This window comes from Nyctereutes procyonoides, unplaced genomic scaffold (assembly GCF_905146905.1).
Source record: "Nyctereutes procyonoides isolate TBG_1078 unplaced genomic scaffold, NYPRO_anot_genome, whole genome shotgun sequence".
NCBI lineage: Eukaryota > Metazoa > Chordata > Mammalia > Carnivora > Canidae > Nyctereutes > Nyctereutes procyonoides.
The window spans coordinates 10,078,221-10,095,337 of NW_026575052.1; the positions used below are offsets into that span (position 1 = coordinate 10,078,221).

The 17,117-nt window shown below is 54.6% G+C and overlaps 1 protein-coding gene across 1 annotated transcript in view; it reads right to left on the minus strand.

The window, feature by feature from the left end:
* MYOM3 (myomesin 3) overlaps nucleotides 1–17,117 on the minus strand; it is a 48,757-nt gene that overhangs the window by 23,539 nt on the left and 8,101 nt on the right. Inside the window, exons 6-16 of the mRNA XM_055332767.1 lie at nucleotides 15,582–15,677; nucleotides 13,278–13,366; nucleotides 11,277–11,321; nucleotides 10,698–10,838; nucleotides 9,369–9,530; nucleotides 8,383–8,524; nucleotides 7,060–7,259; nucleotides 6,263–6,316; nucleotides 5,764–5,891; nucleotides 2,734–2,917; nucleotides 1,228–1,402 (exon numbers count right to left, since the gene is read on the minus strand). Coding sequence (XP_055188742.1) covers nucleotides 1,228–1,402; nucleotides 2,734–2,917; nucleotides 5,764–5,891; nucleotides 6,263–6,316; nucleotides 7,060–7,259; nucleotides 8,383–8,524; nucleotides 9,369–9,530; nucleotides 10,698–10,838; nucleotides 11,277–11,321; nucleotides 13,278–13,366; nucleotides 15,582–15,677 — 1,416 coding nt within the window. The remainder of the gene's footprint in view (nucleotides 1–1,227; nucleotides 1,403–2,733; nucleotides 2,918–5,763; nucleotides 5,892–6,262; nucleotides 6,317–7,059; nucleotides 7,260–8,382; nucleotides 8,525–9,368; nucleotides 9,531–10,697; nucleotides 10,839–11,276; nucleotides 11,322–13,277; nucleotides 13,367–15,581; nucleotides 15,678–17,117) is intronic.

The following is a 17,117-nucleotide window of genomic DNA, read 5'->3' on the forward strand; positions in this document are numbered from 1 at the left end:
TCTCTCCTGTCATGGAGCCATGACACATGTAACCAGTGGCATGCACACATGTTCCGAGTTCTCTACAAACCAGAGGAGTGTGCCACCCCCACCCCCCATGTATGATATGTGTCCCAGATGTGCCGCTCCCTTCAGGTGACTGTCCCACAACTCCTGGCTCCCCTCAGGGAAGCACATTGAATGCAAGTTGGGGGAGAGATGTCATTCTAGGGACAACCTGGTCAAATCTGTCAGAATTTGTAAAAAAAATCTGATGATTCTCCAACTTGGGAACTTTAGTAATAACAAGTTATGAGTGACCCCTCATAGCTGACCATGAGGCACCAGAGACTTGTGGGGTACACGGTCCTATCCTTTCTGGGTAAGATGATTGAAGGCCTCATGTCCAAGGGGAGTCCAGCTGGCGGTGCTCAGGGCCCAGCCAGCCGTCTGATGGAAATGGAAGGGATGGGGTATCACCACCTAAGCCCCTGACCCCACAGAGCCCCCAGGTGACAGAAGTCATGAGCCCAAGAGCCTCAAGGTTTACCATTCCTGCAAGGACCAGGGCCTTGTAAGTGAAGAGGGAGCCTCAGCGGGGAGGAGAGTCTGGTCCTACCCCCTCCAGCTGACAGAGGATCCCAGGCTCCGGGAGGGCAAGTGCCAGTGCAGGGGCACCAGGCGGGTGAGGGGTGTGTGGCTGCATCCTCTGCCCTCTCTCTGTCTCTAAGCTCCTGGACTGACAAGACCCAGTCTGCCACCTCTGCAGACAGCAGGCCTTCAGCCAGTGTTTGTGGAATAAAAGGCCATTCGGGTCAAGTCCCAGTTTTCCGCTACCAGCTAAGGGAGTTTGGGCAAGTTACTTAAGTGCTCTATGCCTTAGTGTCACCCTCTGTACAGTGATAACGAAAATACTAGTCCTAGGGAGGCCTGGGTGGCTCAGCGGTTGAACTTCTGCCTTTGGCTCAGGTCGTGATCCTGAGTCTAGGGTTCAATTCCCCCATCGGGCTCCCTGCAGGGGCCTGCTTCTCCTTCTGCCTGTGTCTCTGCCTCTGTCTGTGTGTCTTTTATGAATAAATGAATAAAATCTTTAAAAAAAAACACTAGTCCTAAACTCAGAGGATGGCGGTTAGACTAAGTGACCCAATATAGAAGAGCTCAGGACAACGCCACATTGTCAAATGGCAGGTGCCAGGATCCTTAGGGCTCATCCTTGCAGGAGGTGGAGTTGGCGGGGAGCAGACTCACTTATGGCCCTGGATGGGCTTGTTGTTAACCGTTTGCCACTCGGATGATCCTGCCTGACGGGCGTAGATGTAATAACCCTGGAGCTCTGGGGCATCTTTCACAGGTTCCCAGGTCAGGGACACAGACGTCTGTGTGTCCCGGAACGCTTGAACTTGAGTTGGAGGACGGAGAGTAGCTAAAAAACAGAAATGTGGGCTGTGTGAGGAGGCTGAGTGACCCGGCCTAACAGACTGAGGAGGGAGGGGAGGTGGGGAGAGGCTGTGTGGAGCCCCCACTGAGATCCAGGGGGATGGGGGGGTGGGGGTGGCAGACAGGCCCTGGGGCATCAGGAGTCCCCTTCCTCCCCCCTCTCCCCTCCTCTCTGCTTCCTTACCAAAGCCTCTGTCATTAATCCTTAGTCTCCGTCCCCTCCCCCGCCATGCTCTTTTGCTTTTTTTGTGTTTTCTCATTTTTGTATAATTTTACTTTTCTAACACAAGTAAGTGTTTTTTCTTTTGTCCTCCCTTCCCTCCCATCCTCTCCTCTCTTTTTCTCTCCTTTCCTTTACTGAACTGTACTGGAACTTTGCCCTAAACTTCCTTGTGGTCTGATCACACGCTGCTCACTGGCCAGACCCCGAATCACGTCTAAGTGTTAACTGGGCCAGAATGAGAGGAAAACATCACTTATTCACCAACCCATTCATATTTGCTATGAATTATATATATATTATATATATAATACGCACACACATAATACATATGTATACATATGCATACATATATCTGTATGTGTGTATATATATATTTCCTAAATTACTGGACCAGAGCAAATCTAGGACCCCGCTATCTCCCCCACACGGGCCTTGTAGCACACCGGACTCCTCTGGAATAGGTAGTGCTGCAGCTGGGCTCTGTAAAGGGCCAGTCAGTCATGACAGCTGCAGGGAACCTTCTGATCTGCTCTTATCAAAACTCGAAGAACCCCAGAATCCAGAGGCCTCAGAAGAGGGAGGGGCCGCAGGAGGTGGGGAACAGGGTGGCACTGCACGGGGAGACTTGGAGGGGCAGAAGTGGGAGCGATAGCCAGGCCTTTGGAACAACACGTTTGGCAGCTGAGGACACCGAGGTTCGCAGCTAGGAAAGGACTTGCCCAGGCGCACGCTGCGCTGTGGCTGAGACGTGTCCTGCCCAGTGAGCCAGAGCTTGGGGTGGGACAGCTTAAGAACCGAGGGACCACCTGCTCACACTGGGCCCCTGCATCGGAGCAGCTGGATCCTGCAATCTGTGAATTATTGATCTGGAAAAAAAAATTCCCGTGCTCTCACAAACTCCCCACCCAGAGAGATTGAATTCCTGATGCTCTGAAGCTTGATAGGCCTGAGATCACGTTGCTTTTCAGCTTCATGATGGGTAGAAGGGGTCAAGGACAGGGAAAGGAGCATGGCTCTGTCCCTGCAGCGACAGGGCCCGGTGGCTGCTGACAGCCTGGCCTGGGCTGCCCCCATCTCCTGCATCACATGGATACCTGGCTTCCCCCTCAAGGCGATGGGCTCGCTGGGCTCCGAGGGATCGCTCATGCCATACTGGTTTATTGCTCGCACTTTGAAGACATAGGACTTCCCTTTTTCCAGATCCAAAAGGGCGAATCTTGGGGATTTCACAGGAGTTTCTGAGTTGATGGCCTCCCAGGTGCCACTTCCTATGACTGACTGTGACAAAGGAGAGAAATACACACCAGTTAAGCTGTTGCCTGAGCCGGGGCACTTCCACACATGCTCTCATTAACTTCTAAGCCCAGTCCCAGCGGCCTCTGGACACTGAGCTCTGGACCCACCAGCCTCCTCCACATCTCTGCCTGGATGCCTACTGAGCATCCCACATTCAACATACCCGGAACTCCACTCTGCATCTGTCCCCAAACCCATCCACATTTGGTTGAGGGGACCCATCCTTCCCGTGGCTCAGGCCAAAAGCCTTGAAGCCATCCTGGACTCCTGCCCTCTGTCCCTCACACCCCAAATATGCTCCTTCAACAAATCCAGTGGTCTCCACCTTCAGAATTTATCCAGGATCCCACCATGGCTTACCGCCCTAATGCTCCTGCTATAGCCTTGATCCAAGCCGCCATCATCTCTTACCTGAACTACATCATTCTTTTCTCCAGATGATGGTCAGAAGGATCCCTTCACAACACAAGTCAGATCGCATCCCTGGCTGCCCACAACCACATCTCCCTCAGAGCAAAAATCTTCTCCGTTGCCTGACCCCTGCTACCTGTCTGGCCACATCCACTTCCACCTTTGCCCTGTGTCTCCCTGCTGTTCCCAATGACACCAGGCCCAATACCTGTCTCTGGACCTTTGCACTTGCTGGTCCCTTTGTCTAGGAAGTTCATCCCTCTAGAAACCTCTGGTGGGCTTCTCATTCAAAACTCACCTTCTCAGGGAGGACTCCTCAGTCCCCCATCTAAAATGCCAATCATCCCGTCCCCTAACACTTCAAACCCCTTCCTTGATTTTAGTCTTTCTCCTTAGGGCCTACCACTAATTAATTTGTTAAGTATTTTCCTGATTTATCTTCTTTTTTTTTTTCTTCTGATTTATCTTCTTAAAAGTGGTCTCTGCACCCTGACTCAGAGCTCAGCATCATGAGGCAGGGGTTTGTTTGTTTTCTCCATTGTCATGTCCCCAGGGCCAGGAACAGCACTGGCACATAGGGGGTGCTCAGTCTATGTTTGTGGGACCAATAAATGAAAAAATGAATGAATTCTCACGATAACCCTGCAAGGTGGGTGTTAATTTCTCCACCAGTGAGAAAACTTGTGTTCAGGGAGTTTTGGTCACTTGGCTGAAAATCATGCATCTCATGATTGGCGTATTTGGTATTTAAGCTCAGGTGTGGGTGCCCCCAATTCTGCTCACTGTCTATGGCATAAGGGACCCAAAAGGCAGCCACCAATCCTGCATCTCTGGGCAGATAGAGGGTGAAGAGCTGAGGGTGATGCTGAGGGGGAGTGAGGCACCCAGAGGCCACTTCTGCTGGGTCTGGATTATGACAGTTCAGACCTGGAAGCCCTGTGGGAACTCACTGAACCCCACCCTCCCTGTGCTTTCCCCTCCCAAGGCCCACCCATCTGCCAGGAGTCCAGAACTCAGCTAGGTCCCCAAAAAATCGCAATAAAAACCAGTGAACATTGCTGAGCACCTACTGTTTGCCAGGTTCTAAGTCCTTATGTACTTCAATTAATTAGATCCTCATATTGACTCTATGAGGTGAGTACAGTTATTATCTCTGTTTTACAGAAGAAGGAACTGGGGATCCCTGGGTGGCTCAGTGGTTTAGCGCCTGCCTTCGGCCCAGGGCGTGATCCTGGAGTCCCGGGATCGAGTCCCACGTCAGGCTCCCGACATGGAGCCTGCTTCTCCCTCCGCCTGTGTCTCTGCCTCTCTCTCTCTCTATCATTAAATAAATAAATAAATAAATCTTTAAAAAAAAAAAAAAAGAAGGCACTGAGGCACAGAGAGACTAAATAACTTGCTCAAGGCCACACAGCTAGTAACTGAAACAAGATTTGAACCCATGCGGTGTGACTCCAACATTTTAAGCATGACATGCTACAGCCTCACAGAACAAATCCTTAACTATCTACAGCTTTCCTATGTGGGAAAAATAGGGCCACCCAAGAATGGGCATAGAGAGGCCCGTTTGAACAACTGGAGGCAGAGACTCCTCCCTGGAACTTTTGCTAACCCTGTATGTCCACCTACTATGTGCCAGGCCCTGTGCTGGGTGCAGCGAGTAATGAGACGGTAAACCTGGCCTCTTCCTTTACAGGGGTCGGAGTCAAGAACGTGTCACCCAGAGGAGTTTACAGGTTCAGGGCTGCTGGCCTGGCTGTGTGCTGCGTCTTATATTCAGCCTCCATTTGATGCCAGAGGAAACTGAGGCTCAGGGAGCTCAGGGAACTGGCTCACACAGCAGAAGTCAGGATTTGAGTTGATCTTAACACCATGCTGTTTTTCACTGTGCCAGCTGCCTCCCCTCTGCTGTGAAATCCACTCTGTGTGAGCTGCCCGCACCCCCAGACACCTGCCCCCCCTCCGTCGGGGAACTGCCTCCAGGGCTACCCGCCACCCCCATCCCCCAGGTTGCTCATGACCCTGGCTCGTGGGTACCCTCCCAACGTGGCCCTGGCCAAGAAGAGGTGCTGGGCCCAATGTGTGATCCCATGCCAGCCAGACTCGGGGGCGGGGAGGTACCCAGGAAATGGTGGATCGTATTGTTGTCACTCTTGCCTGTGTCTTAATTCCCGTGTATTTCCATGAACAGCCCCAGGAGCTGCTGCCAGTCACTGGCCTCACAGGGCTGAGGTCACCTCGAAAGGTCTGCCCCCTGTGGAAGGCTATTCTCAGCCCTTCCAGGCACGGGTTCTCTTCTAGTCTCTGAAGGCCTCCCCCGGGGACCCTGCCCCTGTGCTCCCCACACCTCCTGTGTGACAGCATGTCTGTTTTTCAGCCTAACCTGCGGCTGGGGCCCTTGGTATCTCGCTCGGTACCTTCTCCAGGGAGTATGTCAGGGGGGCTTTGCCACGAGGCCTTGGCTCCTCCCAGCTCAGAACCACGTAGGCATCGCGGATCTCACTGGCGTGGACGTTGGTGGGGGGTGAGGGGATGGTCACAAAGTCTGGAATCAGAGTCATCGAGGAGCAGAGATGAGTGGGCCCTCAGAGACCCCTCATTTCATAGAAGAATAAATGGGCCCAGAGAGGGACATCAATTTGCTCTAGGTCACCCAGCAAGGCCAGGCAGAGCCAGGGCCAGAAGCTAGGTGTCCTGATGTCCTCCCCAGGACTTCCCCCAACATGCTACCTCCTCCACGAGGAGCACAGCAAGATGGGAGGCCTGGCCTCCTCCAAATGGACCTCACCCACCCTTCCCTCCCCACACCCTGGACATGGACACTTTCTGCCTCTTTGCCCGTGTGTGTCCCAGAGTTTCCAGAACCATAAAGGAGGCTGGAATGTTGAGGCAAAGTGTCAGGAGGTTCACACGTACCTTCAAACTCATCTGTGCTGACCGTGATCTTGTTTCCCAGATCAAAGGGGATCTCTAGGGTGGAGAATGGAGCGTGTTGGGGGAGAAGTAGAGGGTGCAGGCTGGGTCAGGAGGGGTCAGGCAGGACCTGCCCACTCTGGGGGCTGATCCCTCACCCTGCTCCCAGTCTTGGCCTTTGGGCCCCTCCTGTGTGACCTCGGGCACACTCTCTGAGCCTCCATATTCGCAGGGGTCCAAAGGGGAACATGGCTGTTCTAGACTCTGAGAGATGCTGTCTTCTTGGGACAAATGGGGACAGGGGAGAAGTGATGTCTGTGTCCGGGGTCGGATACCTAAGGCAAGGTGGAGCTGGGAGGCCAACCCAAGTCAGGCTGGTCCCTCAAGGCTGAAAGGGTGTGATGCCCCCACCCCCACCCCACCCTCCATGCCCCCCAGGCTCGGGGCTCCTGAGGCAGGGCTGCTTTCCTCCTTTAGATTGAGGGCATCTGAAGAAGGTGCTGTGGTCCTCCCTCGGATTAGCATCTCCTATGGACAGATCTGTGTTCCTTCCATCAGGCTAGTATCTTCCCCCTCAGGCTAAGGATCCCCCATTTGTAGGCTAAGCGTTCCTAAGGACAGCACTGTGCTTCCTCCAACAGCCTGGGGGTTCCCAAGACTGTGTCTCCCCCATCAGACTACCAGTTCCCGAGGGCTGTGCTGTGTTCCCCCCCCCCCTTTGAATAGGGCTTGGAATGGGGACCATGCCACCTGTGTTCTGTACTGATGTTCTAGATGTCCCTCGGGGCCTCTGTACCCACCTATCTTTCTCTGGGCTTCCTCGTGGTCACCCATGACAACCAGTTCAGAAGATTTGGAGGGGAGGCTGCTGCCTGCTGTGCTGACAGCTCGGACCCGGAACCGGTAGCTCTGGCCTTCGATGAGGCCTTGGATAGGGCACCGACAGGTCCCGCTGGGGGCCTTGTGGCAGGGCACCCACTGCCCAGACTCGCCCTGGCACCTGCGGGAGAGAGGCCCTGGCTTCAGCCCTGCCCTCGACTCCCATATGGGAGTCTGAGCCCCTCCTAAGGCTGTTCCTCCACCCCAGGCTGCCAAGCAGAGTCCTGTTCTCCATTCAGGTGCCTGGCCCCAGCCTCCAGCCTCCAGGAGGCCTTTTCATCTTGCTGGTGATGCTAATCAAAATAGCTAGCGCCTTCCTGCAGCTTCCCTGTGGGCCTGGAGCCGCACTGCACCCTCGCCCCCCTCGCAGCCGCCCAGATCACATGATGCCAGCAGCCCTCAGTGTTAGGTCTCATTAGCTTCACTCTACAAATGGGGGATCCAGTCTGGGCTCCGGGAGTGAGATGAGCCGTGAGTCCCATGAATGGGTCTCGTGAATGTCACCCAAGGGCCGTCCACTCCCTAAGTTGGTGTGCATTCCAGACTGACCCCCAGAGCTTGGGCTCTCTGTGCCATCTGGGTGCCACCGTCCTCAGGCGGTACGCCAGCACACGCTGCCAGCTGGACGGGGCAGGGGCACATGGGGCTTAATCCTGGCTCTACCACTGATGAGCAAGGTGACTTTGGGCAAAGTCATCACCCCATGTACCTCAGTTCCCCCATCTGTAGAATGGGGGCACTAAAGAGTCCCCTACCGCCTTGGATGGGAGCTGCCAGGATTCGGTGAGATTAGGCACACAGCTCCAGTACCTAGTCTGTGAGCCCCATCAGTGGCAGGATTAGGTGTCACCTCACGCTAGGGCCTCAGGGCTGGCAGCTTGTGGAGGAGGTGGGGTGTCCTGGGCCCTCCCCTTCCTAGCGTGCCCCTTCCCTCTGGGTCAGTGCTGTCTGTCTCTGTCTGTCACTCAGGGTGAAAAGTAGGCAACATATCCACCCTTGCTCGGCTGATGTTTGGCCCTCCCGGGGTCCGGAAGGCTGACTCCAGCGGTGGAATTCCAGGGATCGCTGTGACATCTTTGGAGGAATGGATACCTTTCTCTTGTCCCTAAGTTCTATAACCTGGCCTACCTCCTGTTCCGAGGCTAGACAGGGGGCTCCCTCTTTCCTGTGCTCCCCCCACTCTTGTTCTCACAACCAGGCAATAGTGTCCCCCGGAAACTCTACCAGGCAAGAGGCTGACTCACAGCTCGATGGAGTAGCCGGTGATGGGGTTGCCCCGCGTGTCGCTGGGTGGGGTCCAGGTCAGGATGAGGCAGTCTCTGTTCACATTCAGGCATCGGACATTCAGAGGGGAGCCTGGGGCCCCTGGCTTCTCAGCTGCTGCATCTGAAACCCGTGGTGGGGGTGTTGGGGAGGGAGAAGGGGAAGGTTCTTCCAGTTGGTGTCTATTTGGCAGCTGGCCCCTCCCACTCCCTCCTAACAACCACTTTGAGAGAACCTTCCAGGGCTCAGTTGTGATCTTGAAGGCCGGGACCTGAACAACAGCCTCTTCCTTTTAACAACATCTGGGGGGCTGTGGGAGTACCAGTTATTAAGGGCCCATTCTACTCCACGCCCCTGAATAATCTCTGAGCCCTGTACCATCCCTTCCTTTAGCGGATGGGGAAAACTGAGTTGCCCAAGGTCACCAGCTAGCAAAGTGGCAAAGCTAGGATTTGAACCCAGATCAGTTCAAAGACCAAAAGGCAGGGCAGCCCCGGTGGCGCAGCGGTTTAGCGTCGCCTTCAGCCCGGGGTGTGATCCTGGAGACCTGGGCTCAAGTCCCACGTCGGGCTCCCTGCATGGAGCCTGCTTCTCCCTCTGCCTGTGTCTCTGCCTCTCTCTCTCTCTGTCTCTCTCTCTCTGTGTCTCTCATGAATAAATAAATAAAATCTTTAAAAAAAACCCCCAAAAAACCCAAAGACCAAAAGGCAGAACTCACCAGGTACTAGAATCATCCCAGCCCATGCTCAGCCCTCCCTCCACAGCTCCCACTAAGTCTGAGACTCAAGCTGTGTTCTATTGGAGGGTTATAGGATGCCACAGGGATTCTTAGAGACTCTCACTCAACACCCCTATTTATAACAGGGAAACCGAGGCCCCAAGAGGGCGGGGGAACTTGCCGAAGGTTCCAGAGCCCATCTTCTTTCTGGGCTCCAGCTACACTCTTACTCTCCAATTCCCCTCTCACCTCTCACAAACACATAGGCGCTCTGCTCCCGGAGCCCAAAGGGCGAAGGCACTTGGACAGTGTAGAGCCCCTCATCCTCCTTGTAGGCGCAGGACACCTTCAGAGATGCCTGGCGGTCTGCGTAGAGGATCTGCCGGCGTCCTGAGGATCTCAGGAGTCTCCCTGAGGAGGGGAGGGATCCTGTGTGAGCTCTGCCCTCACCTGGGAACGCTGAGATGGTCTAGGGGTTTAGGCAGAAGCATGGCTGGTATGGGTGTGGTGTGGGTGGTGTGGCTATAGCCTGAGGCTCAGTTGGGGAGTTGGGAAGAGGGTAGTGACCTCCAGGGGTCTGACAATGTGGCCCTGAACTCTCCTCTGCAGAAAGCTTGGGGAGGGGGGCTGGGTCCAGGGAAGGGGTTGGTGGCTCAATGGGGGAACGAGAGCTTAGGGAAGTGGTCAGTGGCTCAGTGAGGAGTCAGAGGTGCTGTGAGAAAGTGCGAACAAGAGAGATGGGCCCCTTGGTGAGGGCCAGGGTGTCTGTGCGTGCTGCCTGGGGGCTCACTGTGGGTGTTGGGGGCTCAGTGGGTGGGGAATATGAACTCAGTGAAGGGAGTGGGTGCTTGCTGAAGGAGTTGGGGTGTCTGTGGGGATGGCAGAGAACTCGTTGAGGGTAGTGGGGGTCAGTGAGGAGAGCGGGGACTCACTAGTGTGACTTTAGTGAGAGGGATGGGGACTCAGTGAAGCAGCTCTGGGGCTCAGGGAGTGGGTCCTGCCCTGAGGCCACACTGTGGGGGGCATCCAGCTCTGCATCCCTCCCTCCTGTCAGACCTCTTTTCTGGAAGATCCCCAGGTTTGGGAAGACATCTCAGCCTTCTTGCAACTGTCTCTCAGGGCTTCCTGTGGCTTCCCCGCTCTTCTGCCCCCTGCCCTCAGCAGGTGCAGTCTCCCTAAGGGTGCTTGCAGGTGGTAGCACTCCTTGTCCTTTGGCTATAGGCCTGGTCACAGGTGGGGAAGGAGGTTCAGCCATCCTCCTCCTTCCTGGCTGTCAATGGGCAGTGGCTACGACTGTGCCTTGGCTTCCTCCCCCTCTCAGAAGAAGAGTCCCTTGAGTTCATGCATATCTGCCTATCCCTGCCCTGGCACTCAGCACAGGGACCAGCACCCACACGTGCTTGGTGACCCTTTGTAGGGTGACCTGATCTCAATCCTCCTGGTTGAGCTCCTGTTTTCTTCAGGACTCCTTACTCAGCCTATTTTTGGGGAGGGGGCATGGCCAAGTTTCTTTGTCCACTGTCCTCTGGCTTCCATCTCTGCCTCTGAAGGCTGGGGACCACAACAGGGGGGCCTCACCATCTAGGCACCACTGGATGTTCTGCTCGGCGTCTAACACATCTTCTGAAAATAAGCAGGACAGGGTGAAGGGCTCCTTCTCTCGGGCAAAGACTGGCTTCAGCACCGATGTGAATTCCACGTTGGGGCCAACCATTAGTCCTGGCATAGGAACAGAAGTTAGAGCAGCAGTCTGCTGAGGCCCCCAGGCTGGCCTGGGACATCCCTCCTCCTCTGAGTCAGGATTCACAGCTCCCGAGGTGGTCTTAACCAGGAAAGAGGGGCCCTGTCTTGGGTGGTGGAGGTGGGGCAGAGATTTATCTAGGTGGGATCAGATGAGCCAAAATAGCAACCTATCCAAAGGTCATGTCCATTTGTCTCTTTGGCTTTGCCTTTCTCACTCATTTTTGTCCCCTGGACAGCTTGGCACTAAGGACAGCTCTGGGGTCCTCCACCAGCCTGCAAGTATGAGCAGCTCATAGACGATGATGTGCCTTTGTGGGCAATGAATGGCTAATATTCTAAAGGTGGCTCTGGAAGATATGACAAGGAGCCCAGACACCCTCCTCCCGAAGGCCATCCCTCCCTGAGCCTCCTTACTTTTAAAGATCTCCGAGTCGAAGCCGGCATCCTTGCCCACATAAGCTGAAAGTCCAAGGCAGATGGGGTTTGAGAAGGTTCAGACTTCACATTCCTACTAGATTAGAGGCATGGGCTTGGCTGTGGGCTCGGGTCCTGGTCTATTGGTGGGTCCCCCTCTGGCTGCTGGAAGTTCCTTCACCCCTCTGGGCCTCTATTCCTTTCTTGGTAACATGGGGACGGTGGCTCCTTGCTCATGGTGGTGGGATTCTGAATAAGTGAGTTCATATGAACAAAGCCCTCTCAGCTGGAGGCTGGCACACAGTTGGTGCTCAGTAAATAGTGGTCTCCATCCTCTGCTCAGACCCACTGCCAGGATCACATAATCTTCATAGAGGCCAAGTCTGGTCAGATTGGGATTTCTGGTGTGGGTCCAGGACAGCTGGCAAGGGTAGGGAAGTGCTAAGACGACCATCTGGGGGCTTAAAGGTGAAATCCCAGGTGATGTTGACAGAGACCACCAGAGGACAGCAGCTCTTGTTCACACGGGGCGTACCACGTGCCACATATTAACTCACATATAATCTCCATAGTACCCTGTCTTTTGGTGCCATTATAATCCTCTTGTATAGATGAAGAAACTGAGGCATAATCACCCAGCTAGTACCCTGGTAGCCTAAAGCCATGATGTGACTGGTTCCTGGTAAGGCCCTTCCTGAGTGAGGCATGGAGAGGGCTGGGTGGCTGCCCAGGGTCATACAAAGTCAGTGAAAGCCTCAGGATTAGAACCCAGAGCTCCAGCCTCCCAACCCAGGGCCTTCTATCAGTTGCTATGGAGATGAGAGCCAGGCATGGATGGTGATGATCGGGAGTGGATGCTCTTAGGAGGAGTCTGGCTAGGTCCTGGGGGCCAAGAAGCCAAGGGGAATCCAGAGTTGTTGGCCTAATGGAGAGAGGGATGGGCGTCTGGAAGAAGTGACAGAGGGAGGCAGGGCCCTGATGCTTGACCTTGCGCTTAACTCTAGGCACAGCCTATAAGGACAGCTCAGATTCCAGAGCCGGACTGGCAGAGGGGACAGCTGCCACCTAAGAGCTATTTGGGGAACAGGGCAGAGGAGTGGAGAGGACTGTGAAGGACAGTTTAACAAGGTCTGGTGAGGCACAGGGAGGGGACTGGACGCTAGCCTGTCCTCTGACCAGGGACTGTGTGTGTGTGTGTGTGTGTGTGTGTGTGTGTTTGCACACACACCTCTCTCCCAGGAGCCCTGAGGGCGAGGTAGCACTCTCCTGGGCCCAGAGGTAAGGCCCCCTGGCTATGCTCCTCCCTGGTCATGGGGCTGGGGAGAGAGCGTTACGGCTTCCCAAAGTCTACTACACGCCAAGCTTTACCTACACCATCTCATTTAATCCACCCGAGGACCTCAGTGAGGTGGGAGGAATCCCCCTCTACAGATGAGGAGGCTCAGAGAAGTGAAGGGAGGAGGCCGAGGCTCACACAGCCAGTGAGCAGCGAGCCAGCGTGTGGACAGGGGTCTGCCTGACTCCCAAGTGTCTCCCCTGTTTTATGCTGTCGATTCAGATGCCCCTGGGGGAACTTCCAGGATTGGGAATCACACCAGTTGGGAATTGCAGCATTGGGAAATATGCGCCATAACCCAGATGGGGCAGTGAGGTCAAGAGGGGAGTTGGTAGGCCTCAGCCTTTCCCCTTGAGGACCCTCGGCAGGGCTGGCAGGGTCAGGCTACCCTCCTGGGTGCCCTGAGCTGCATCCGGACCCCAAGTCCACCCCAACAAGATGAGCATTCCCCTTGGAGATAGTTGTAGAGGTTGAGCAGTCTGAGGGAGGCGACTCTCACTTGCTCCAAAGGCCCCAGGGAAGTGAATCTCTATGGCTGCCCTGGTCACCCGACCCCAGGGCAAATACCCCTGCGTCAAGGGGCCCCTCAAGTCTGAGCACACCCTCGTCTGCTCATCCTGGGTTTGCTGCGGGCCAGCCTGGCCGATTGGAGGGTGAGTACTTACTTCGGACAAGGACTTTGGCAAAGGAGGAGGCCTGGCCATAAGCATTCTTCACCATCACCGTGTAGGTGGCTGCGTCCTCAATGGTGCATCTGAAAAGGAGATGGGGGGACACCTGGGTGGCTCAGTGGTTGAGCATCTGCCTTCAGCTTGGGATGTGATCCTGGGGTCCAGGGATTGAGTCCAGTATCAGGCTCCCTGTGGGGAGCCTGCTTCTCCCTCTGTCTCTCTCTCTCTCTCTCTCTCACTCTGTGTCTCTCATGAATAAATAGAGTCTTTAAAAAAAAAAAAACGAAAAAGAGAGAGGAAGAGGTGCCCTCAGGACTGCTGGGCTCCATGGGAAATTCAAGTCCCTGTGTGTGGGTGGGAGAGGCAGGTATTAATACGAAGGCTTCGGGGGTGAGGGGGGAGACTTCAGGCTTCAGTTCAGATGCCACCTCGGAAAAGCTGTGTGCCTCTGGGCTAGCCACTGCCCTTAGCTGTGCCTCAATGTCCTTCCCTGAAGAACAAGGGACATGACACCAGCCTAACCTACCTCAGGTGAATGTACTGTGAAAATATGATTGTGATTAGTGACTCTGTAGGATCAGACAAGTTAAGCGACTTGCCCAGAGTCACACAGCACCCGAAATTCAACCCAGCTTCAGGGTGACAAACTTTCTCACAGGCATAGCCTCCTGGCCTGTCAACACCTCCGAATCAGGATCCTGGAGCAGGAGCAGGGCACTACTGCATGTCTGTGCCAGAACTGGGCCAGATGCCCAGGTGTTCTCAATCTCAGCCCTGGGTCTCATCACGAGTCAGGCTAACGCTGTCTTGTTCCCAGAGTTGGGTTGGCTCCATTCCAGGGCCACATCAGTGAGAAAGTCATTGGTGGGATGTGGCACATCGGGCTCCATCGACAAGCCAAGAGGCTCCTTGGCATCCTCGCTCTTACCCTGGCTGCTCGGGGTAGGAATCCCTCTTGCTTCAAGGACTAGTCCCACCTGCCTCTTCAGGAACTCTGACCCTGGATGACTTCCCTGACTGCTCAGCCCACGGGCACCTCCCTTGGCAGCATTGCATGGCCAGATACTTATATCCATGTTATCCCCACTTTGCTTCTGGGGGGTACGATATACATCCTGTCCGTATTCATGTCTCTGAAGCCCAAGTTGGTTGAGTTGGAGGGATTGGTGTACTGGAAAGAACCCAGGAGGGAGAAGTGCCTCAAACCCAGGCCCTGCCCTGCACAAGCCGTGCAACACTCTTGATCCTTTTTGTGGAGTCTGGGTTTCCTCTCCTGCACCATGGACGGAACAAGGCTTCCCTGCAAGAATGGCAGTGGGCGTCATCAATCCTATGCATCTAGCACCTCACACAGGGCTTGGCACCCATAGGAGTTCAGCAGGCGGTAGCTCCTGTGAGCGCTGTAATACGAGCTCTGGGCAGGCTGGTGATCATATTCCCCAGTGCCTCCCTCCATGCATGCTGCTTCTCCCTTTATTTATTTTCTAAGTAGGCTCCACACCCAACACAGGGCTCGAGGTCACAACCCTGAGATCAAGACCTGAGCAGATATCAAGAGTCAGATGCTCAACTGACTGAACTACCCAGGCGCCCCAATGCTTCTCCCTTCAAAACCACACTTAAGACTCACCATCTCCTGAGAGGCCCATCCAACTCTTTCCCCTCCAATGGCCTCCCCTTGCGCTCATGCCCGTGTGTGTACGTATGTGTGTATATGTGTGTCCTCTCCCCCCACCCCTCTGCACCTCCCCACACCGGAAGGAGCACTCCCAGCACCCCTAGCCCAGCATTCAGTCCATCCAGCTGGCCTCTGACTCCAAATTTTTCCTCATGCATTCCAAGGCATTGGGATGACACCGGAGTGTTTGTTAAATACCGATTTCCAGGCCTACTCCAGATTAAGACCTGCTCCCTCTGGGATCCCAGGGTGGCTCAGTGGTTTAGCGCCTGCCTTTGGCCCAGAGCATGATCCTGGACTCCCGGGATCGAGTCCCACATCAGGCTCCCTGCATGGAGCCTGCTTCTCCCTCTGCCTGTGCCTCTGCCTCTCTCTCTCTCTCTCTCTCCCATAAATAAATAAAATCTTAAAAAAAAAAAAAAAAGACCTGCTTCATCTGACTCTCTGGAGGCAAGAGGAGGGCCCATCTCATGAATCAGTGTTTTAACAAGCACCTCAAATTCTTCTGAAGATGAGGCCGACTCAGTTAACAGCTCCAAGGGAGGATTTGAAATCCTGCTCTGGCTTTGGCGGTGTTGGGGCCCCGGGGTCGGGGGTCTCCCTAGGGCCCACAGTCTCACCTCCTAATCTCCAGCGTCAGCAGCCCATAGTTGTTGGTGATTCGGTACTTGCCGGCAGGAAAGAGGCGGGGATCGATTCGTATGTCATTTTTGTACCTGTGGGGACACAGTGGTCTGTGGCAGGCAGTGCGGCTCTGAGTGGGAAGGGTCCGGAGGCTCTCAGACCTGGATTCCAACCTCAGCCTTGTGCTGTTTACTTGCCTGCGTGAGGTGAGGCAGCACTTTCACTGCTCTGACCCTCAGTTGTGCTCATCTGTGAAATGGGATTAATAAGAGCATTGACCTATAAGGTTGCTGTGGCAATCAACTGGGGTAAGATATATAAAGCTTTTCTCTGGTGCCCTGAACACTGTAGATGCTCAAAGGCTCATTCTCCTACAGAGAGGTGGGGGCAGAGAAGAGGGAGCTTGTAACTAGGGGTAGCTGCCCCTCCTTCTACAGGGGTACCCCCCGGGCCCCAGGGCCAGGACGCAGCTTTTCCCTCCTCTCTGATGGGGTTGCCAAGGAAGGTACCTCATTCTTCCTCCTTCATCACTCTCTCCATGCCCGGACTCTGAACAGAACAAATTCCTTTGAGAATTTGTATCAGAAGCTCTTCACTGGTCTCCAATAGCCATTCCCTCTTATTCTCTCTCTCTCTCTCTCTCTTTTTTTTCTCCCCCAGGACCCTGAGATTAAGACCTGAGTTGAGATCAAGAGTCTGACACTTAACTGCCTAAGCCCAGGTGCCCTCCCTCTTATTCTAAAGGAATAGGATTCATCACCGAGCCACCCGATGTGTAACATATTTCCTACCTTCTCTTTCTATTAGGTGTGGCCATGTGACTAAGACTTGTCAACAGAGAGTAAGTACAAGTGCCATGTGGTTGCTATTATCACCCTTTGCCCCCTTTATGTCATCTTTCCCTCCATCCTATGGCAAGAACATGGCCCAGACGGTTGCAGGCCTGAGTCCCTGAGGAAGCTGTGAGCGGAGTCACCATAGCTGCCCCACCCTGTCTACCTCAGGCACGCAGTGCAAGAAAAACAAACTTCTATCTTATTTAAACCATTAAGAAAATCTTCATGCCCGGGGTTGCATCCCAGATCATTCTGGAATCAGAATTTCTGGAGGTGGGGCCTGGGCAGCAGTATTTCTTAAACTCCCCAGGTGATTCCCAAGGGTGGCCCAGTGGACTACTCCAGCCCACAGCACCCCGACACCGTCATTTGTTTTCTGAGTGAGGTCCTGCTCTCCCTGCTGTGGGCACTGGGCAGTGAGGTGACCTTGCTTCTGTCTATAGGGTTGGGAGGCCTAAGGAGTCAGGGCTGGAGGGTGAAAGTTTGTGAAGGCTGAGAGGCCTGGATTCTTGACACCCCTTGCTTTGTGACCTTGGGCAAGTCAGTCCCCCTCTCTGGGTCTCTGTGTCCAAGGGGCTGTTGCATGGACAGTCAGCCCCAGTGGTGTTTGAGGTTGAAGAGGAGGCCACCGCCGAGAGAAGGCGCCCCAGCTTCGGTGCATTGCTTTCCTGGGACTGGGCTCCTCACACACCCTGT